The sequence below is a fragment of the Macrotis lagotis genome, chromosome 1 (assembly GCF_037893015.1).
Source record: "Macrotis lagotis isolate mMagLag1 chromosome 1, bilby.v1.9.chrom.fasta, whole genome shotgun sequence".
Taxonomy (NCBI): Eukaryota; Metazoa; Chordata; class Mammalia; order Peramelemorphia; family Peramelidae; genus Macrotis; species Macrotis lagotis.
Window position 1 is genome coordinate 194,887,417 of NC_133658.1, and position 24,046 is coordinate 194,911,462.

Here is a 24,046-nt window from a genome sequence, read left to right on the forward strand (position 1 = left end):
AGCATTTGGTATACAATAAGAAGAAGCAAAAGGAACTTACACCCTGTGGAGACACAATATGTAAACAAAAATATACAAAGCAAGCTATATGCAGAATAAATAGGAAATAAAGGAGGAAAGTCACTAGAATTAAGAAATTGGGGAAGGCTTCCATTGTAACATGGAATTTTAGTTGAAATTTAAAAGAAGACAGAGACATAAGTAGGTAGAGTTGAAGAAAGAGTCTATTCCAGACATGAAGAACAGCCAGAGAAAATGACTAAAGCTGAGAAATTGATTACCTCGTTTCTGGAACAACCAGGAGGTCAGGGTTCTTGTTTAAAGGATAATGGGGAGAGAAGTAGAGAACTCGACAAAGATAAGAGGGGACTAAGTTATGAAGGGCTTTGAATGACAAACAAAACATCTTACATTTGGTCATGGAGACAGCAGAGAGTCACTGGTGTTTATTGAATAGGAGGGTAACAGTTGCCCTTTAGGAAAATCATTTTGTTGACTAAGGGATGATCTGGAGTAGGGAAAATCTTTTTTTTTTGTAGTATTAACAGTGAAGACTTTTAATGTATGAATGATGCAATCATCATTAGTGGTTTGTCCAAAAAAATTATTGGCTTTGAAGAACAGAAAGTTGTTTAACTTTTTTTTAATTTAATTTTTTTTTATTTGAGTTTTGAGTTTTACAATTTTTCTCCCAATCTTACTTCCCCCCCCCCCCCCCCGGAAAGCAATCTGTCAGTCTTTATTTAGTTTCCATGCCCTACATTGATCCAAACTGAGTGTGATGAGAGAGAAATCACATCTACAAGGAAGAAACAAAAAGTATAAGAGATAACAAGATCAGACAATAAGATATCTGGTTTCCCCCCCCCTAAATTAAAGGGAATAGTCCTTGAAATTTCTTCAAACTCCATGGCTCTTTATCTATATACAAATGGTATTCTCCATTGCAGACAGCACAAAATTGTCCCTGGTTGTTGCACTGATGCACTGATGCACTGATGGAACGAGCAAGTTCATCAAGGTTGAGCATCACCCCCATGTTGCTGATAGGGTGTACAGTGTTTTTCTGGTTCTGCTCATCTCACTCAGCATCAGTTCATGCAAATCCCTCCACACTTCCCTGAATTCCCATCCCTCCAGGTTTCTAATAGAACAATAGTGTTCTGTGTCATACATATACCAGAGTTTGCTAAACCATTCCCCAATTGAAGGACATTTACTTGATTTCCAATTCTTTGCCACCACAAATAGGGCTGCTATGAATATTTTTGTACAAGTGGTGTTTTTACCCTTTTTCATCATTGGAGTAGGGAAAATCTTTCAGGCATGTTGACAATGCTATTATAATACTATTATAATAACCCAAGTAAGAGGTGATAAGGGCATGGACTAGAGTGGAAACAGTATTAGAAAAGAGAAAGGGGTCATATTTGAAAGATATTGAAAGATTAATTCCTTTTCCAACATATCAGATAATTTCATTTTGTTTAATAATATATAATAAAGCCCAAATCTTCTTTTAGCCCAATCTACTTTCCAATTATTTCTGATTCTAAGCTAATGTTCTGCTATATCACACATGTATCATGGGGCTATATTAGAAGACATGGAGTGGAAGACGTAAATCTTAGTAAAATTGTGCTGAGTTCTCTATGATCTGCTACTGTGGAATAAGGCTTTCCTTAGGCATGGAAGTACATGAGTACAAATCCCATATCTCAAGCTTATGGCTTATGTGACCTCTTTAGGTCTCAGTTTACTGACCTTTAAAATGAGAATATTGGGTTAGACTTTATTTATGATCTCTCACAACTCTAGAGCTATGATCCTAAGATCCTATGATCCTATGCGCTATTCAATAAGTCCAGGTATAAGAAAGCTCTCAGCAGCATATATGCGGCCTACTATTGAATTGTAGGACTGAAAGGAACCCTAAAGTTTATCTATTCAATTCCCTTTATTTACATGAATAGACAGAAGCTCAGAGGAAGGGAAGTAACTTGTCCAATGTCACACTGCAAGTTTGTGGCAGAAATAGAGTAAAAGCAGAAAATTTCTAATCAATTCAATATATTTTCTCCACGTCATACTTCTTAAGAGGAAACTAAAGATTTAAAGTATCCATTTAAAATTTCTAAAATTATTTTAAAAACTTTGATTCATATGAATAAAGATTTCATGCATTTTAATGCAGACATTTGAGTGTGGTTTAATAGTTCAAATCTATCATCTTTAATCTTGATTAAACTTTTTATACATTTATCCATTATCTGGTGCTTACATCATCATTATGTAAGTAGAAATTGCAAAATTGTTTTTTTTCTTTTCCACTAATCTGTGTACTTAATGATATTTCATTATTACAGTGATAGTGTTGTTCAGTTGGAAAACTGAAGCAGTCATACTTGCTATTCTAAGTTTGCTTTTCCAGGTCAAAATGCAATCTGGTAAAAATGTGAAGCAATTCTGAAAGAAGTTGAAATTTCTCTAAACTTGAACGTGAACTTTATATTTTTACCTGGCCTGATCCTCTCCCTGCATGACTTTTTTAAAGGAATCAGTAAATCACGACAGAGTGGAAATATGTTCAGATCTTATCTCTGTCACAAATACTTATCAGCTAATTGACCATGAGCAAAACAATTGCCCTGAGCCTCTCAATTTATCTATAAAATAGAGCTAACCTCTCTATAGCTACCTCACAAGGCTGTTTTGAGGCACAAAAATATTTTGTAAATTTTCAAGTTCTACAAAAATATAAGTAAGGTTTTGGAAGAGAGACAGGATAGCATTGTAGCAAGAAAGCTACTAACTCAGGTCTAGGAAATCATGGGCAGAAATCTTGAATCTATAACATACAAGCAGTGAAGCCCTAGGCAAGTCACTTAACCTCACATTGCCTCCTGGCACTTCTCAAATACTAAAATCTTCACTCTTGCAGTTCTGTGTTGTTCAAGTGTGCATCTTTTACTGGGAATTCACTATACTAATGAAAGTACATATCTAGTTTAAAAATATGTGTTTATTCTCTCTGTAATTAGGATATATATGTGTTTTCTTTAATCAGATAATATAAACTATAAAACCCAATACATTTGCATTTTTCTTTGGCTCACAGAAAACTCAAAATCATAATCAGTATATACCTATGTCACATTACAAAATCATAGAATAGGAAAATACCAATAAAATAGTATTTCCTTAGGTCTGGAAGGACCATAATTTATGCTTATGGCTTATGGCTTATGTGATCTTTTGTAAACCTTAGTGTAATCACCTTCACTAGATCTATTATACTAAGGTCCAATGATCCTATGCCCTATTTAATAAGTCCAGGCACAAGAAGTCAAGGTCAATCCAGTATCCTGCCTGAGCATGAATCCTCTCTATAATATTCCTATCTAAAGTCCATCCAGATTCAGTTTGAACAACTCTCCTCCTTAAATTCAACTATTTTAAACTAAATATTTTTAAAAATATTTTTGTTGTCATCATTTATATCTTTAATTATTTTCCTCATGCATAATATCAAAAGCAATATAATTTTCTCCCATCATTTTGAAAGTAAAATTCTAATATTATAAGTTTAGAGACAGAAGGATCATTAGATGAAGTCTCATCTAGCTCTTTCATTTTTAAATTGAAGAAAATAAGACCCTCTGATGTTAAGTGACTTGCCTAAGGTCACAAAAATAATAATTGGCAAAGCCAGGTTTAGTGGTTTTTTTCTATATATTCAAAAATATTATTTAAAAATGAAACTGTTCATATAGGTATTGTCAAACTTCTTGATTCAGAAGGAGGGAAAAATCCAAAGGTAGTTTCAACTAAATTGGTGGTTGCCAGCACAATAGAACAGTTTACTTTTCCGATGAGGAAAGAGTAGAAAGGAGTAATAACAGTAAGATGAAGTGTGGGGGAGGAGGGAGTGTACTTTTAAGTTGATTTCATTGCATACCAAGAAATAATACAAAGAAATAGTCTGAAGGATCTCTTATATATCTCTTTCCCTGAATCCTAATTCCTCATACTGAAAATGACTAATCTGTAAACATGTTTATCAAAAATATTTATGTACAATGTTAACCTGAATGTTTGCAAATGAGGGAAGGGGATGGGAAGGGAGGGTGGAAGAAAATTTTGCAACTTAAAAATATATATGTACATATGGATTAAAAAAAAGATGCTACTCAAAAAAAAAGATACAGTCTGAAGGATGACAGTCCTTATGTAAAGGCTTCCACATTTTAACATTAAGAGATAAAGTAAGGTTTTCCCCTTCCCCCTGCTTCTCCCTATTTTATGGAACATCAGTAAAGAAGTCCTTAAAAATGTTGGAGGGAAGAAACAAAGACAGGTCTTCCCATTTAATTTTTTCCCTTATCTACAAAGGACTGATATGATACTAAAATAGTAAAGAATGAGACTTCCTACTTTTGTGGCATAATCCTTTGAATATGAATGCAAGGATAAAACTTAGATTGAAATATGAAATGATCACACTGACAAGAATTTTAAGACAACCCTCAAAGTAGTATACTTTTCAGCAACTGGACATGTCATTGAAGTACTTTATTTTTTTTCATTTTGTGCACAACTTTGCACATTATTTGACATTTAATGACTACTATTCATCTTCCTATGTGGCATCAGGTATTTTCCTCTGCCTGAGGTAGGAATCCAGGGCTGACAGACAAATGGTGTGATGGATGAGACAAATCAGGGGTTCATATTCTTGGATCTACGTGTCTTCAAGCAATCTTCCTATATGATTAGAGACATTTCTTTTGATGAATTCAATTTTGTCCTCCAATTTTTTAACATGCTTTTCTACCAGGGTTTGGACTTAAGTCCCTGTCTTTAGTGTTTCTTTTCATGAGTTGATAAGGTTAATGGTATGACTTTTTCAACACATAATTGCTCATTGCTACTTATATTTTGGATGATGTATGCATTAACATTCAGAGAATTTATTAAGTATTTCCAAATACATTTCAATTTACCTTTCAGGTAATGACCAATAGAATTGTACTCCTTATATTCTGCTAAAATATTTTAAGACATATTTATGAGAGATTTAAAGAGAATAAAAGCACATAAAATGTTAGACCATCTGAACATACGATATATTCAAAGCATTTTCTCGGTTATGAATGCTCTCTCTTTTCAGAGTTAGCCTAGCACAGTTCTCAACCCATACTAGTCAATAAATGAACATACAAATGAATACTTTTAGATGATAGAGCATAATACCCAGATCATGGGTAATAGATTGTATCTGTGTTCATACAAGAAGGATTTGAAAGAAAAAGAAACTACAATTATAAATGCATTGTCAAATTCATTTTTAAAAAACAGCCTTGTGTCTACAATTACTATAAAGTGAAAGTAGTTCTAGATTTGCTGAAGGAAGATTGTGCTAATTAAGCATGATTTTTTATAAAGACTTTTCATGTCTTTTGTGACATATAGGCAATCATAGGAAAATTGCTTCATATTTGAATAATTAATTTTGTAATAATATCATAACTCTGCTTAACAGTCAATACAAATATTATATTTGGTATTATTGTTAATTGCTTTTTTATGCAGACTCACTGGATCCAGTGTACCTGATCTTATTGTGAGTATGAGTAATCAAATGTGGCTGCACCTCCAGTCTGATGACAGCATTGGCTCCCCTGGATTCAAAGCTGTTTACCAAGGTATGACTATAGGTGCATTGATTCATTCAAAATAAACTTTATTTTGGGGGTTATATATTATATGTAAATACACATTCATAGATGCACATGTTTATTCCTTATATCACTCTATTTTAAATCTGGGCTAATTGGGGGAAGCTTGATGGTGCAATGGATAAAAATGCTGAGCCTGGAGTCAGGAAGCTTCACCTTCTTAAGGTCAAATCTGGCCTCAGATACTTATTAGCTGTGTGAAGCTAGTCAAGTCTCTTATCCCTATTTCCTCAGGGTTCTCATTTGTAAACTGAACTGGAGAAGGAAATGACAAATCATTCTTGTATCTCTGCCAAGAAAACCCTAGGTGAGATCATGAGGAGTCATTCATGACTGAAAATAACAACAACAATATTCATGAATGAGTAAAAGTTTTAAGGCAATTAATGAATGTATTCTATTTAAAGTGATATTTTGATGACTATTAAATGAAATAAACTTAGCTTTGCTTTCTTAAGAGCTTTTTTTTTTTTAGTAAAATACTGGTGTCATAAGGTCAGACTGGTCCACATCCCAAGATTATATAATTCACACAGGCTTATAGGATTCAAACACATCTCTTAATGGTGGTCAAGAATGGGTGTAGTATATAAATAAACAAGATATAAATAAATCCCATATCAAGTTCAAATTCAATTGTTAAAAACACAAGGACAGATATAGATATATACAGCTGAACATAACTTTTTTTTTAACATGAAATGAGTTCATATAAATTGATAGGAGACACTGTTACTTGAGTATTTATCCAAATTAATACTAATTCCTGAGTAATTAGGCAAAGAAAGTGTGGAAATCAAAATAAGTGCTACCTATTCTAAAAAGTCAGTGAGAAATTTTGAATAAGAAGAAATGCGTAAATGTTTCAGAAAATGGTGAACAAGTTTCTATCAAAACCTCTGGTGTCAATGAAAAGCATTGAGAGAGTTCAGAGATCACTTTACATCAAAAACAGATGTTAAATGCTCATGTTTGAATAAGCTTTGTCTAGCCTTTAATTAGTTAAAGCAGAACTATTTGAGAATGAAGGCTGTGAGTCAAACAAGACTGTGAGAATTTGACAGAATTGTTGCTCTGGTGGTTGCTGTTTTTCTCATCTTGCCTGCCCTCGAATTATCTGCTCCCTTTGTTGCTTTAATTCTAGAAGAACAATTAGCTCTGCAAATTTTGGAGGTGGTCTGTACTCTAGTCTTGGGTTGTCTGAGAGTCAGATAAAAGAAAAAAAAACCTATAGTATAAAAAATTATCAGAACAAGAATGTTGGGTCTTATGTGATCTATATTCTTTATTTGGCCTCTCATTATCAGGATATTCTCCTAGCAGTGGATATTTTAATGATAGTTTGACAAAAGAAAATGATTTGTAAATGAGGCTACTCTTTGTGAAGCATTTAAATTAAGGAGACAAACCAATGTACTATTTTTTAAAAAAAAATCCTATTAATTCATGCTAGTCTCAATAGAATGTAAGCTCCTTAAGGTCATGGAAGTTTTCACTTTTGTGGCACAGTGTCTGGTACATAAATATTTAATAAAAGCTCATTGATTGCTCAATTTTCCCCTAGTACTTAAGAGCTCCAAATGTAAATGTTCCCCTCTTGAAAATTTCTCTCTTCTGCTTAAATGATGCAAAGTTATAAAAAAGTAGATATGATACTTACTTCTTCAATTTTAAATCTGTCATTCAGTCCCTTTATTCTTGTCAGTTACTAGACAAAGGTATAATATATATATATATATATATATATATATATATATATATATATATATAAATCTTTGCTGAATTACACTTTAATTAATAAAAAAATCATAAAATATTGTAACACTTTTCCAGTCTATCTTCTACATCATACTAGAATTTTTATCTAAACACTCTTATCCACATATCCTCAAAATATTCTTTATGTTCTATCTTTTTTGTTTTACTTAATACCATTGCATAAATGTCCTTCCAGAAGTTTCCATATTTCTTTTTTTTTTTAGGTTTTTGCAAGGCAAACGGGGTTAGGTGTCTTGCCCAAGGCCATACAGCTAGGTAATCATTAAGGGTCTGAGACCAGATTTGAACCCAGGTACTCCTGACTCCAAAGCCGGTGCTTTATCCATTATGCCACCTAGCCGCTCCGTTTTCCATATTTCTTATACAAGCCCATGTTAGTTGTATTATTTTTAAAAATTCTTAAATGAATTTAGTCATTCTATAGATTTTTGAATTTATATATGTTCTGATATAAAAATATGTTAATAATTAGGTTTTGATGAACTCATGCTAATAAATTTGCTGATAGCATACTTGGATTATTTTTTCCCACTATAACATTTGCATACACTGAAATGTGCTCTTAAAAACTTCTGACATTGTAATTGAAAATCATTTATACAAAGGTTCACCTTATTTCTCTTGAACTTAGTTCACTTTATAGTCAAGAACATCTTGGTAGTAATTAATTTAATTAGATAATTCTTAAGGTATCATTAGATGTTGGTTTAAGTTACTTTATCAAAATACTTGTGGTGGGTGAAATATCTTTTTTGTCCTTTCTATTTATTTTATTTTCTCTTGTTTCCACAAAAATGAGTGACTGGATAATATTTGACTAGGATGGAATAGGAATAGAATGACTAGATTATTTTTCTATATGGACAAGTGGTGGGACATAATTAGAGAATTTGCCCTGTGAATGTAAGAAAACATTTAAAACATAGATCATAACTATTTTAATATAATACTTATTTTATTTCAAACATTTTCAGTGATTTAAATTGAGGGATTTGAAAAGCAAAATTATTTTTTCATGAAACTGTGAATATATTTTTAAATTTTCAAAATTAATTTTTATAAGATTTTTGAGTCCCAAATTTTCCCTTTTCTTCCTTCTCCCACAAGGAGACAGCAAGCAATGTGGAAACATTTCAATATAAGTCATGTTGTGAAAGAAGAAGCAGAACAAAAAAGGAAAAGCCACAAACAAAACAAAAAAAAAGAGTGAAAATAATATGCTTCATTATGTATTCAGATTACATAGTTCTTTCTCTGGATGTGAATTGCATTTTCCAACATGATTTTTTTGGAATTGTTTTGGATCATTGCATTGCTGAGAACTAAATCAATAATAATTGATAGTCATATAATGTTACTGTTACTGTATATAATGTTTTCCTCAAAGTCATTTTAGTTTTTTTTAGTTTTTTTTCTGAAATCTAACTGTTCATCATTTCTTGGTGTTCTAATACATTCACATACTACAACTTGTTCATCTAGTACCCAACTGATGAGCACTCACTCAATTTCCAACTCTCTGCTGCTATTAAAAAAATAGCTGCTATAAATATTTTTGTACAAGTAGGACCAAGAAGTGGTACTGCTGGATCAAAGGGTGTATAAAGCTTGATTGTCCTTTGGGCATATAGAAACAGCAAAATTTTTAAGATGACCATGATAATAATGTCAGTTTCTGTGAAGCAGCACAAATTTATGAGTGTTCCCTGGGACTGATTCCATTTGAGAGCAAGATGTTTCAAATGAAAATAACTCCTTTTGTGATGAGGATGGAGAGTCATTGGAAAAATGTGCAATTAAAATCAAAAGAATTTATTATAACTTTAGCTCTTTTAATCTGAACCTAAAAATTATTTCTTTAAAGATTTCAGTATGTATATATTGTCTATTTTGTGTGCAATATACTATATTAGTTTCTAAGTAAATTATATAATTATATAGATGGCACACATGGTAGTAGAATATGTTTTACATGAGATTCTTGATCTCAGGGCCTATTTTTTTTAGTAAGAACTTACTTTTAACAGCACAAAGAAAGATCTAAGAATTTGGATGAAGGTTAAGTTTTAAAAAGAATCCAATTTGTTAATAAGTGACAACTGAAAAGTAACAAAACTTAAAACAGATGTTTAGTATTTGAAAATGTGACTGTCTCCAGCTCATTCTATTTCTATCACTATCTCTGACTTTGTCTCTCTTTTTTCTATCTGTATTTATCTCTGTCACTCCTGGTTCCCATTCACATTTTGAAGATTATGGTAACTAATAAACTTTTCTCTTTCATCAGTTCCCTCACCTTTCAGAGTTCTATATTTTTGCTGTTTAAACTGAAGCCCATAGATGATAGGGACTACTTCTGATGCCAAGATGGTAGAAGGAGGAAGGACCTCCTTGGAACCCTTCATATTCCCCTGCAAGCAATCTTGAAAAACAGCTTAGAACCGTTCAATAGTGTAGGAAAAAACCTTACCAGCATAAAAAGAAAGATCTGTCTTATTTTAGTGGGAAGTAACCCAGTAAGCAAGTTATATTGACAGCCTGCATTCCAGGGGACCTGTAGGGAGGCAAATTAAAAGAATTCTGAAGACCTCATTCCTATAAGGCTAGCTAATATGACAAAAGAAAATAACAGATGTTGGAGAGGATTTGGGTAAATGAAACTAATGCATTGTTGGTGGAGTTGTTAATTGATTTAACCATTCTGAAGAGCTATTTGGAACTATGCTCAAAGGGCTATCAAACCATGCCTACCTTTTGACCTAGCAGTGCCACTAATAGGTCTGTATTTCAAAAGAGATGAAAAACCACAGGAAAAGAAAAAGGACACATATCTACAAGAATATTGATAATAGACCTTTTCTAGTAGTAAGGAATTGGAAATTGAGGGTATGCCCATCAGTTGGGAAATGGTTGAATTAAATTGTGGTTTGTGATTGTGATGAAATGCTATAAAAAATGATGCACAGGATGCTCTCAGAAAAACCTGAAAAGACATACATGAACTGATATAAAGTCAAATGTACTATGTGTAAAGTAACATCAATATTATAGAATGATCAACTGTGAATGACTTCAACTTTCTTAGCAATATTTTGGCCCAAGAAAATTCTGAAGAACTTAGGATAAAGAAAATCCCCAGAGAAAAAGCTGATAAGTTTTCAGAATACAGATTGTAGCATACTTTTTTTAAAAAAAACTTTATCTTTCTTGAGATTTTTTTTGGTGGGGTGGAGGTCTATATTTTCTTTCATAACATGGAAGAGTTTTGCATGAATTTGTGACCTCTATCAAATTGATTATTTTTTTTTCATTGAGGGGGGATAGAGCAGGAGGAAGGGAAAGAATTTCAAAATCAAAGTTTAAAAATGAATGTAAAAATTATTTTTGCATCTAATGAGAAAAAATAAAAACTAAATAAATATTTTTAAAAGAATGTTGAAAATGGTTTTACATATAATTAGGGGGAAATAAAGTATTATTTATAAAAAAGATGATAGGGAGTTGCCTATGGTCATATATTTAGTAATATCAGACCTAGAACTAAAATCCCATGAATTATTTTTTTCATTTCTATCATATATCAGATCATACTATACTATGCTATACTGTACTATATTGCATTATATACACATATATAAAACAGCGATTTACATTTATTTTATCTCCACAACAAACTTGAAAAGTAAGAACTATATCAAATTCAGAGAGGTTTAGTGATTTTCCTTCAGTCCGATAAAGAATAATGCTTGAAGGTAGAGTTTCAACCCAGATATTTTAACATTAAGTCAAATTCCTTTCCAAAATAATTTAGAATTAATATTATTATTAATATTAATATAATCTTATCATAATGATGTGAGTAATATATATTACAAATCTACAATCAAACTAGAAAATTTCATAATATATGATGGTATAAACTATATATAATACTGTACTGATAACTTTTATACTGACTAAATTATTTCAATTTTAGAAATTAGAGTTTAAAAAGTTATAATTAGACAATATTTGCATTGTCTTCACTTTTTAATATAATATTTTCTGGTCTGTCAACTTAACTATATCACTGAGTGTATGTGTGTGTGTGTGTGTGTGTGTGTGTGTGTGTGTGTGTGTGTGTGTGTATCCGTTTGATGAGTGTATGTATATCTTTTAAAAGTGTAGAAGTACTGTGGTTAGAAAGACTACTGGGATTTTAGTTGAAAAGACATTACTCAGGACCTTGACTCCACCACATACTTGTCCTATCCTCTAGAATGAATACTTAACCTCTCCTACAAATTGCCTTTTCTATTCAATGGAAGGCTTTTGTCAGGATCCAATGAATTAATGAATATGTAAAACAATGTTTCCAATAAAAAAAAAATATATAGTCTCGTATTGCAGTGAGCCAACCATGAAAGTATTTATGTAAAACATTAAGAGTGTAGTGAAAACAATTGTGATAACAGTACTTTATGGCAAAGAGGACTTGAATTAAGTTTTTCAGTTATTCATGTGAAACCTTTATGGAAAACACATTTAAGTAGCCTCAATTACACTGTTTAAACTTTTCTTCATAATTTCTCAATTTACCTTAGGTATCTATAAGCACACATGCTTGAACATGTCTTTTTGTAACCCCATTACAAAAAAAATCATCACCACATTTAGATCTAATTAGCACTCCTTTGGCAGTCTGAGCAAAAGCAATAACCTTAGTTGTCATGGAAACATAGATCACTTTCTATCTCTGTGACCCTGTCTAACTCAAGGTTGAGGTATCCTGGAATGAATTCCCTATATTAATTTTGTTTTGTCAAAGGTTTGAGTTCTAAAGCTAAAAAGGACAGTTTAAATAGAGAAGCAAATTTACAAAGAAGATATTAATAGTAAATTAAGTAAAATATGTTATCTAAAAAAAGTGAATTATTTCTATAAATTAACATTTTAAGTATATCCTATCTAGTTAAACACTAAGGAAAATAGTGATAATAGAGTTTTAATTCATATTATTGATTTTCTTGGTTTAAAATGATGATTAGCAAATAAAATGTATAGAGTAGAAAATCAAAAGAATTTAATAACATTTATTTTTTCAAATTTGTTTGTCAGTCTGTTCATTTATTAAGTATCTGCTATGTACCAGATACTGTGATAAACACTGCAGATACAAAGAAAGACAAAAGATAGCCCCTGATCTCAAAGAACTTACAATCTAATGGTGAAGTTCATAATGATTTGGAGGGATTTTTGAATAATGAAATAATAATAATAATAATAATAGCACCATTATTATAGTTTTAATGTTTACAAAGTGGTTTATATATTTTAACTCATTTTATGGTCATTATGTGTAAAATAAGAATGACTTCTATGAAGATAATGATTTGCTGACTCAAATGCAATATTCCAGGAGTGTTTTCTTGACTCTGCTGTTTAACTCTTTTTGGAAAAAAAAATCAATATTCTGATTCAAAGGGATATGAAGCATCCTTATCACATTTGTGGATGACACAAATCTAGGAGGTAGGGCTTCATGTTGGGTGAAAAACTGAAAAATACAGTCCTGAATCTAATAAGATGAAATATACTAGGGATTAAATATAAAGCACCATATTTTTGTACCTTGAATTTAAAACATTCATAATGGGGAAGGCATGGTTAGATGGACATTTGTCTGTAAACTACAGAATCAATATCAATCACCACTGTGATATGTCAGCCAAAATATTAATATGATCTTAGTAACTATTAAAAAGAAATAATTTCCAGGAATAAGGAAATTATTGCCACATTTACTCTTAACTGGTCAGACCATTGCTAAAATGTAGTCAGTTTTAGACATTACACATTATACAGGACATTGATAAGCAAGAAGGGATGGCAACCAGAAAATTGGTCCTTCAGTTTATGCTATTTGGTAATCAGCTGACAGAGACATGGATGTCCAAGGGCTTTAGAAGATTCAGGGGGACATAATTATTATGGTATTAGAAGGTGTCCTATGTGGAAGAAGGAAAAAGATTTATTCTGCTTGGTCTCAGGGCTCAGATATAGGAACATCTGGAAACTGCAGAGACAAATATAGACTTGAAATCAGGAAAAAAAATTCCTAACAATTAGAACTAAGTGGAATAGACTGCCCCAGTGGATGTTGTGCTGTGCTGTGCAACTCCCATAACTTGACAAATTTTCCAAACTGTTTTTTTCTCTATTTTTAATTTTTCTAACTCTCATTTTCCACTTCTATGCTGTTCACCATGGTGGGGCTCAAAAAGTTATTCTTTTCCTTCAAAAAGTTCTTGTTCTTCAGGTACCATCTTTCCCTAAAACTTTCCTTGATCTCTCCTTCAGTGTTCTCTCTCCTAAACCATATGCTGTCAGCTCTATTTAATTTATATTTACTAACTTTACATTTATGTTATATTTATTTATATCTACTTAAGTTTCCTCATTAAATGTAAGAGTAGAGATGGTTTCATTCTTAACACATCTTTCCTCAGGATCTAATATAATCTCTAACACTTAATGGTTACTTAATAATTATTGATTGATTCATTAATAAATCGATAGATTGAATGAAGCAGTAAGATCATCCTTATTCCATATGTTAAAAAAAAACCCAAAGTGATCATTATTCAGGTGTATTTTTTTAAAGGATTCTTGGGGGCAGTATGGATTAAATTGTCCTAAAGATTTGAAATTCTGTAAATTTCAGTTTACATGCTATCAAAACTTGCATATGATAAAAACAATACTAAAATTCTATGAGGAGCTTATCAAAATCCTCAAAAGTAAAAGATGGATGGGTGAATGGAAAGAATCAGACATATACAGAGAAACAGACAGAGAGACAGAGACTGACTCAGTGAGACAGTGAAAGAGAAAGAGACAGAGAAGATAAGTAACTAGATGTCATAGACATAATTGATGTCAAGTTAGGCAGAAGAGCAGTATTGAAAAATATGGGAAAATGTTTCAGAATTGAGATAAAAGATCAAAACCTAGAAGGTTATGCAGAATCCTTATATTTGTATAGAATAATTGTTGTCTTAGTGAAACTACAAAGCACTGTAGTTAATAAGTATTGAAAAAAGATTCCCCAAGGGTAATTTAAATGTAGTTTTACAAATATGATAAATCTATCACTAGGATTCTTTTCAGAATGATTCTTGCAATTAGGCAGACTAAAAGTATATAGATGTTTAGGTAGAGTGAGGGTCAAAATAAAGATAAAATGATTCTTCATGCAGTTGTAATTGCTCCAATCTCCTAGCTACTGATATGTTAAAGTGGGAAAGAAATTGGGGGAATATGATTGATTTTAATTATCACTATTGTCTCAAACAAGTTCTCACATGTAAAGCAATTGTCACAACACAGAGGTCAAAAGTCAATATAAAACAATTGAGTTATCAAACTTTTAGATTTTTGCCAAGTAGAAATTCATGTAATCAAAGACAATACTTAAAAAATAAACATACTTTAAAATATCATTGAAAAGTATATAAACAATGAATGTTATCATCTCATTTTAGCTACTGAAGTCAAAAGAATGTAAAAGTGCAGTTCCCTATTATGACTCTCTAACTCCATATATATATATATATATATATATATATATATATATATATATATATATATGTATACAATTTGTCTCTTTATTTTACAAAGGATGCAGTAAACCTGACCCTGTAATGAGTTCATGTGGTAATAACCAAGGGTTTCTCCTTGGTTTCTCTGAAAAGAAAATTTTGACATTCACTGAGATTCCACTGAAGGATACTAACACACACACACACACACACACACACACACACACACACACACACAAACACACACACACACACACACACACACACACACACACACACACATCCCGCCACCGCCACCACCACCACCACCACCACCACTACATTCCTAGAATCCTTTCGGTTATTAATCCCAAAGTTTGATATATTTTATCACAATCCTTCACACATCCTCTTTTGACAAGTACCTTTCTAGGCAGCATATTAAGGAGAGTTCCTAGAATATAATATATCTAAACATTAAGAAAAATCTTCTTTATAAGTTCTTTGCCAAGCTTCCTTGCAGAAGATATTAATATAACCTTTAAGCAGACTAAGTGCATAAGCAAAATAGTTTAGTAAGTTTGTTGCTGCTATTGTTTTAATACGATTCAGGGGAAAATAACTTCATGCCTCATTCAACCAGGTTAATTGCTTATTATGTGTACTTTAGCCTTTGTGATATGTCAGTGAATTTGTTACTTTAATTATAGGATTTTAGCAATCAAATATTTACCTTGAATTTGACCAAGATTTTCTTAAATATGATAAAAATAGAACAGGAAAACTGTATGCCAATGTTAAGTTAAACATTTTATTAGAGCCTCGTTTAATGAAATATAGAACATTGTATAGAACTGTGGCATGACAGCTACCAACTAGGATATAGAAGTGGTTAGATTAGTCAACTAGCAAGAGTAAATAGTACTGGGGCAGCTAGGTTGCACAGTGACTAGAGCACCAACCCTGGAGTCAGGTGAACCTGAGTTCAAATTCAGCCTCAGACACTTAATACTTATCTAGCTGTGTGACCTTGGGCAAGTCATTTACCCCATTGCCTTACCAAAAAAAATCCTTTAAAAAAAAGAGCAAATAGTACTAAAGAAATGTTAAAAGTCCTAGAAGAAAGCCATTGGCATTCAAGGTGGATCATCTATGGAAGATCTTCTGTGGAAGATATAGCCAAGAGTTACAAAGAATTGAAAAGAAGGGATATCACCATATGGAGTGCTGAAGAGAGTATCCAAACTTATGAGGCAATAGATTTATTGAAGTTCTGAAATAGAATCATTGTTCCTTATTGCAAGTTATATTTTTTCTCCTTAAGCATTACCTTTTAGACAAAGCATTTCCTCTTTCTTTTATTTTTGCAAGGCAATGGGATTATCATCTCTTTCCTATTTCTTTCCCATTTTGAAATCATCTAATGTAACACAACTAAGTATTAAATGTCTGAGTTCAAATTTGAACTCAGATCCTCCTGACTCCAGGGCCAGTGTTCTATCCTCTATCCACCTCACAGCCCCCACAAAGCCTTTCTTGAGTCCCTCCCCCATAATTTCTAGTGCTATCCCTGACTAGAATATTATTTATTTAAAATTATATATATATATATATATGTATATATAATATATATATGCATTATATATATATACATGCATGCACATACATAAAAGTACACTGCAAATATACTGTGTAAAAATGAATTTGCTCTGAGAGAGAGAAACTATAGAAGTGATCAAAGTACATTGCAATGTTCAAGATAATTAGATACAAATAAAAATAGATATAAATATATATTGATTCCAGTCACCATCAATCATTATATTAAGGATCTTCCAAAGTATTTGGGAATCAGTTAAAGTTCTTGTCCAATCCAAATTCTGTGGATATGTAAATTTACATATATATATATATATAATATATAATATAATATATATATGCAGCATGCCAGCGGTGTACATGTATGTATCCATAAGAAATTAAAAATATTTTTATGTATATAAAGGCTAAATTTATATATGTACATTATACTAGCAATATATGTATATATTTATGCATGAAATGCATAAATCCTTTTAAAATGTAATTTCCTTCAAATCAAAGGTCGCTTCATTCATGTTTTAGCACCTAGCATAGTACTGTACAGTAAGAACTTAATAAAAGCTTAATGATTTGTTAATTCTATATAGAATTTGTAATTTTATTGTGTTGTTTTCAAATACAGTTTAGTTATTCCATAGCATAATGAATTGGTGATTTTACCAGAAGAATTTTTTTAGGAAGAAAGTTGGGGTAGGTTTTTTATTTTTTTGAAAAAAGAAAAGGTCATTTTATATTGCTTGAAGTATTAATGGTGTTCAGTAGGCTTTATCTAGGAATTGTGATGACAAAGATGTCTCAGGTATATGCTTACACATAGGACTGTTTACCTCAAATTATTACAAACTAAAAGATTCAAATTAGTTAACAGTAGCTGGTATTAGAGTCAAAACACTGATCTTATATTACTTTGTTTTACACCTCAGAACAAATTGCATTAGAGATGCTTAAAGTCATTGAGAACCTTGCTTCAGTGGACATGCGACAAATTTTTCACATCATTTGCTTCAGTCTTAGTTTCCTTTTTTTATGACAACTTTCATAAGTGCATAATAAAAATGATCTAATCTTAATTTGAAATAAACTATTATTAAATATTTAAATTTGTCAAAATGTGTAAGCAATGAGACCAGGTTGTGAAGCTCCAGAGAGTATTAAATTCTGATATGGAAATTTGACATTTAAATCTAGGCTTACTGGTCTATTATCTTGAGCTACATCCTACACTTTCATTTTAGCATTTATCCTTTTTTTTTTTAGGTTTTTGCAAGGCAAATGGGGTTAAGTGGCTTGCCCAAAGCCACACAGCTAGGTAATTATTAAGTGTCTGAGGCCGGATTTGAACTCAGGTACTCCTGACTTCAGGGCTGGTGCTCTATCCACTGCACCATCTAGCTGCCCCTTCCTTAGCTTCTTTTCAAGGAAGTAAACGTGAAATTGAATAAACTTAGAAATTTATTCATTTTTCCATGGGAGATATCACGGTGTGATGCTATTTTGTGTAACATTAGATGTTACCATTTATATGTTACAAATATTACAAAATTTTAAAATTTGTGTAACAATGAAGTAGTTGAAGTGGGGGATTCAACAGCAAGGAATACTGCTAAGAATCCATGTAATTAAAACACTCTTCAGGTACAAGTAGATATCATAGATCAGAATATGGAAAAATTATATGATCTACTCAATTATTTATGACCAAGAATCAAATTGGCATTATGGATAAGGTGCCAGATTTGGAGATAGGAAGACTTCAGTTTGGATCTTGTTTCATATTCTTTCTAGCTATGAAGTCTAGAAATTAAAGGACATTTTCTAGGACTTATAGTAATGGAAAAATCCAGGTAGTCAGACAATCAAGCAATGAACATTTTCTTTGGACAAGATTTGGTTACATCATCAATCTTTTATGAAATGGAAGATGATTATTCTTGATCATCCCTACCAAATTATTCCTAATTATATCACAAAGTTGGCTAAATATGAGCATCATGGTGAAAATGATTAATGAGAACCTTGAAGTTCCTTATTACTTAAAATTACCTTTATTCTATTATGTACCAGTTAATTAGAAATATTTTCTCAAGGTCCCGTATTTCTATGGAAATGGCAAGTATTATGAATATGAGAACCATATTTAAAACTGGTAGCTTTCCCATGGTAAACCATGTTTTCTTTCATATAAAGACAAGAGTTAATCTGAATCATTCTCTATTTGTTTATAAGCAGCTTTACTCTTTCTACCCCAATTAAAGGAAGTCATTATCACCATGTACTGTGAAATAGAAAAATAAAACACCACAGTAGGAAAAAAGGGAATGACATCTATAAAAATGTTATTTTCCCCAAAAGGTTAGGAATGATTTGCAATTTGAATTCAATTGTTTGAGAATATTTCCTAGAATTTCAAATAAAGTCTATCACTTCTCTAAAATTAATACTCAAAGAATTTCAATAGCAATACTCCTTTACAAAACTCTTTCCATAGTACCATCCTTGAAATCTTTTATGTTCTTTTATGTCATGCAATTTGTAAGTCTTAAAGTATCAGGGATATCAGAATAGCTTGAGTATCATGGGAAGCTATAAAAATTTGAGTGGCTCTTTGCCACTTCAGTAATACATTTGACAATAACTTCCCACATTCTTAGAATTGTCTTTGCTTTTTTATTATTTTCAAAATGATCTATTATATCCACCTAATTTCTTTCATGCTTTTCTTTCATGAGAAAATGCTTTGCTTTAGAACCCTGCTCTATTAAACCATAATTATATCTGGAGATTGTCTTCACAAATTAAGTTGAATTATAAAGAAAGGATCCATAAATTTCATCTAATTTTATTTGTAAATATTTGTTTTGATCATTGAAATTGATTGTTTGAAGTAATAGGATTCAATAGAAAATTGTTAAGCTCTACTGTGTGGAGGCATTCCTGCGATATTTAATTTTAAGAGCCCATTGTTACTTGAGTTTATGAAAAAAGCCTATTTAAATCTACTATATCTAATTACATTTCTAATCTTTATTTTTTAAAATTACATATTATTAAGATACCACAATTTATATACTTTTGCTCTCATTTGGTTTATTAATTTTCCTAATTAATGAACCCTTCATCATTAATTTTCTGTATCTTTAGTTCTTTCATTGTTTCCACTGCTCTTTTGATGATTACTTTTTTTTTTCCAGCAACGAGGTGTCCCACACAAGAACATTAGGTTAGGTAATTCTAGAATTGTATAATAAAGAAGTTTTGGTCAAGCTGAAAGTGAGTTCTTATTTTGCCAATTAAATGTGTATAAGAAATCTGGAGTTAATAGAATTCAGGAAACAAAATGCTAAGTTCTTGATCCAGTCATTGACTTTTTAAGACATTATAAGTTAAAGTATATCTACTTGGAAGCAAAAAATAAACCACTCTTTAATAAAATATTTTAATATTTAAAATTAGGCCAAGAATTACTTTTGAAGACTAACTTTAAAAATAAAATATTTATCTTATTTCAACTTTTTTGTAAGTTAATAGAATCAATAAGGAATATTTTTAAGATGAAAGATTAGCATTTCCTTATTAATCTGTTAATGTTAGAAGATATAAAATCTCAATTTTGCAAATAAGAGACTCCTTTGATACACACACACACACAAATACACACACATACAGGCATCTCCATTACATATACAAATATGTATAAATCTATGTATGTATATATGAATGGACAAGTTATATTTGTATTTAGGGACTCGACATCTGAGACTCTTAAAACTCTCTGGTTTTATAATTCTTTGACTCATTTCTAAATTTAGCAATAACTGATACTGAAAGGAGATGTTGATGTTTAGTGTGCAGAGTCATGAAGTGTAATGGAGCTGCTAATATACTCATACTTCCTACAAAACACAAAATCTTTTTTGTGTGCACATATTAAATACTCTTAATGTTCTTTCCTTTTCAAAATAATTTTCTTAAGTTGCAAGTCAGACTATTTTAGAACCTTGCTCCAGAATTGGCAGGTTCTCTCATTGTCCATAGGATAAAATATACATTTCTTACTTTTAAATTTATGATTTTGTATTGTTTGTCTCCTTATGACCAATAGAAGATTATTTAATAACAATCATGTTTACAAGCTACATATCCAAAGCAAACATAACTGTAATCATTTTAAAATCTGTGTTTTCCCTAACCTACTTACATGTCTTTTCCTAAACTTTTATACATTCCTGGAATGATAACCTGTCTCATCTACTCCTTTAGGAATTCTTTGATTTTAAGTCATAATTCATTTACTAACCACTATGAAGCATTCCCTGATACTTGTTTCTCTTTGTTCATATTATTCTCTTCAGTTTTCTTGTATTATTCTTGTCAGTGTGCATGTTGTATTCCCATAGCGGAATGTAAACTCCCTAGTACAGGAACTCTTTCATTTAGCTTTTGTTTCCTATCTTCTTGAATTTGTGCCTTGTACATGGTAAGCATTCATGAAGAATATAAGGGGAAAGCAGTTTCAATATTGTATTAACAGACCGAGGACACTGTTGCCCAGTTACCTGACCTCTTTCATTGTTGAAAGGCAGAGGTTTGCATTCCCACACTTAACCCAGTGGTTATGATTTCCACCCAATTCTAGAGACTTCAGGAGAAATATCAAGTTCTCTATGATTCTCAGAGAGAGTTTACTTATATCTTCTAGTGTCCTATTTAATTGAACTCCTTTTGGTATTTATATTTTTTGACTTTATGTCTTAAAACCTATGTCTCATGGGCTAGACACAGAAATAGCTCCTGTTACATTGTGAATTCTGTATATTATCTGATTATATCAACAGATGGATACCATATCCATTCTTTAAACAAATGTCATAGACAATTTTATCACTAACTTCCAGTCATAGTCAACTATTTAATGAAGCTTTAGAAGTAAAAATCTAAGTTTTGTTAACAATTAAATAATGACGCACTATTGCCTGGTGTATTAAAAAGAACCTTGAACTTCAGAGTCAGGGGATATAAGCTAGAATATTAACTCTGTCTCTTTAGCTATGTACCATTTAACTTTTCTGATTCTTAGTTTTTGACATGTCAAATAATGTAAATTGAGTTCACATAGATTGTAGAATAATTGGGAGGATCTAATGCCAAATATTTCACCATCATTAATGCAATTATTCTGAAGAGAAATTTAATTTAAATTTTTTAAGATTCCATCTATATATTCTATTGTAAAATCATCTATTTCTAGCTATATTAAGGAGGTCAAGGGCTAAAAGAAGGGTACCAGCTACACCAATACATTCATAACAAAGGAATGGGAATAATATTAGATAGCAATAGACTGATAAATGAGTAAACCAATTATGGCATATGAATGACATGGAATGTTACAAGAGTATAAGAGACTAAAAATATGGAGAATTCAGAGAAACTTAGGAAGATTTGTTTAAGCCAAAGCAAAGTAAATTAAGCAGAACTAGAAAGTATAGACAATGACAACAGTGTAAATGGCAAAAGTAAAGTAAAATCAAATGCTATATAATTATTGCCATCAAGTTTGTACCCACAGGAACACAAGAAAAATGTATTTATCTTCTTTTATTATAATATTAGGTTATTTTAGAAATGGAATAATAGATAGAATTCCAGAAAAGAAAGTTCTACCTTTAGTCAGGATTCTACATTTTAGTCAGTTCTATCTTTATAGTCAGTTCTACATTTAATCAGGAGCTTGAATTTAAGACCTGCCTCAGGGACTTCTTTACTGTTGATCCTGGTCAAAGCTCAATTTTTGTTGAGTTGTGTCAGTCATGTCCAAATCTGTGAAACCATTTGGGGTTTTCTTGGAAAATAGACTAAAGCCATTTGTCATTTCTTTCTCCAGTTCATTTGACTGATGAGGAACTAAAGCAAACAGGGTTAAATGACTTCCTAGTCACACAGCTAGTAAGTGTCTGGTCAGATTTGAATAGAGGTACTTCTAATTCCAGGTTAGGTGAATAGAACACCTATCTGCCCCATAATTTATATCTGTAAAATGAGGACAGTGATACCTTCACACAGTTGTGATGATCAAAATATATGTAAAATAAATCTTACATGTTATAGAAATGTTAGCAATTGTTACACATTCTGTTTCATGTGATAATTGTGCTGGTTGACTTTGGTGAAAATTTTTTTATCTTTTTTTTTGCAAGGGAATGAGCTATGCCCTCTATATGATATATATAGGGGTAAATCCAGAAAAAATGTGTTATTAAAAATTAAATATATATTATATAATGTATAAAACCACACACATATATATATACCCACACATATATGTATATATGAAATGATTGAAAGTTATGTGTAGGCACTGATATTTCCAAAGCTTTATATCTTATATTTAAGAATCATTAGTTCTCTTTATAATCCTAGGACAGAGCTTTATTTGATAAAACTTTAAGATGATTGTCTCTATTGCTATCTTGGTAGGTAAAGAAAATTAATCTTATAATCCCTCAGGCTGCATTTCTCACTTCCTGTTAAATTCTTTCTATATCTGCCAAGTCCCAGCAATGGTTGGTGAGTACATTCACGTTTTTAGGTCTTGTTTTTTCTTCCTAAGGCTTGGGTTATTTTCTTTCTTACAGTCAATTCCATTCCAAAAAAAGTTTTTTTGGAAATTAGTTCTTAGTCAATTTCTAGTTCACTGTTATCTTCCAAACTGTTCACTTTCTTTTTAAAAATGTAATTATCAATACACCTCTGAGACCATATTTTGTAACTTTCCATTACTTTCCATTCTCCCACTGGTGTGCTCAGTACGGGCAATCATTTCATTATTCCCCCCACATATAATCTTCTTTAGAGGCAAAGTGACAGATCTAAATTTTATGCTCTTTCTTTTTCTATAACACTCCAGGTTGAATTATACTTTTTCATTTTAGGGATATAATCCCTCAATTGCCATTTGCCATTGCTTTTTTTAATGTTCTTCCTCAAAATTTTGTCCTTGCCTTTTTAATGGGGCTTTATTCTCAGTTATGTTTTACTCAAATACATCAGAAACATTTCTTTTCTAAGTTGTAACCTTTTCATCAACACATTATATACCTAATCCAAGTGAAATTTATAACTTGTTTAGAGTACTAGTATGTTCTAGTTTCTTTTCTGTCATTACTTTTCAAACAGCCTAAACCTGCTAAAATATCACTTTAAATAAGGCCATCACCCTATTAAATATAAATGTGTATACATTTATACAATATACAATATAGAACATATAATTTTATATGATATATATATATATATATAAATATAGCTATAGTCTGAAAACCCTATACTCATTCAAAGATATGTCTTACTCCTCAGATGGAGATTTAT

At 31.2% G+C, this 24,046-nt stretch overlaps 1 protein-coding gene across 1 annotated transcript in view; it reads left to right on the forward strand.

Annotated features, from left to right (window-relative positions):
* Positions 1-24,046, forward strand: part of CSMD1 (CUB and Sushi multiple domains 1) — a 2,413,561-nt gene that overhangs the window by 1,700,412 nt on the left and 689,103 nt on the right. Inside the window, exon 19 of the mRNA XM_074209535.1 lies at positions 5,593-5,705. Within this exon, the coding sequence (XP_074065636.1) occupies positions 5,593-5,705 (113 nt within the window). The remainder of the gene's footprint in view (positions 1-5,592; positions 5,706-24,046) is intronic.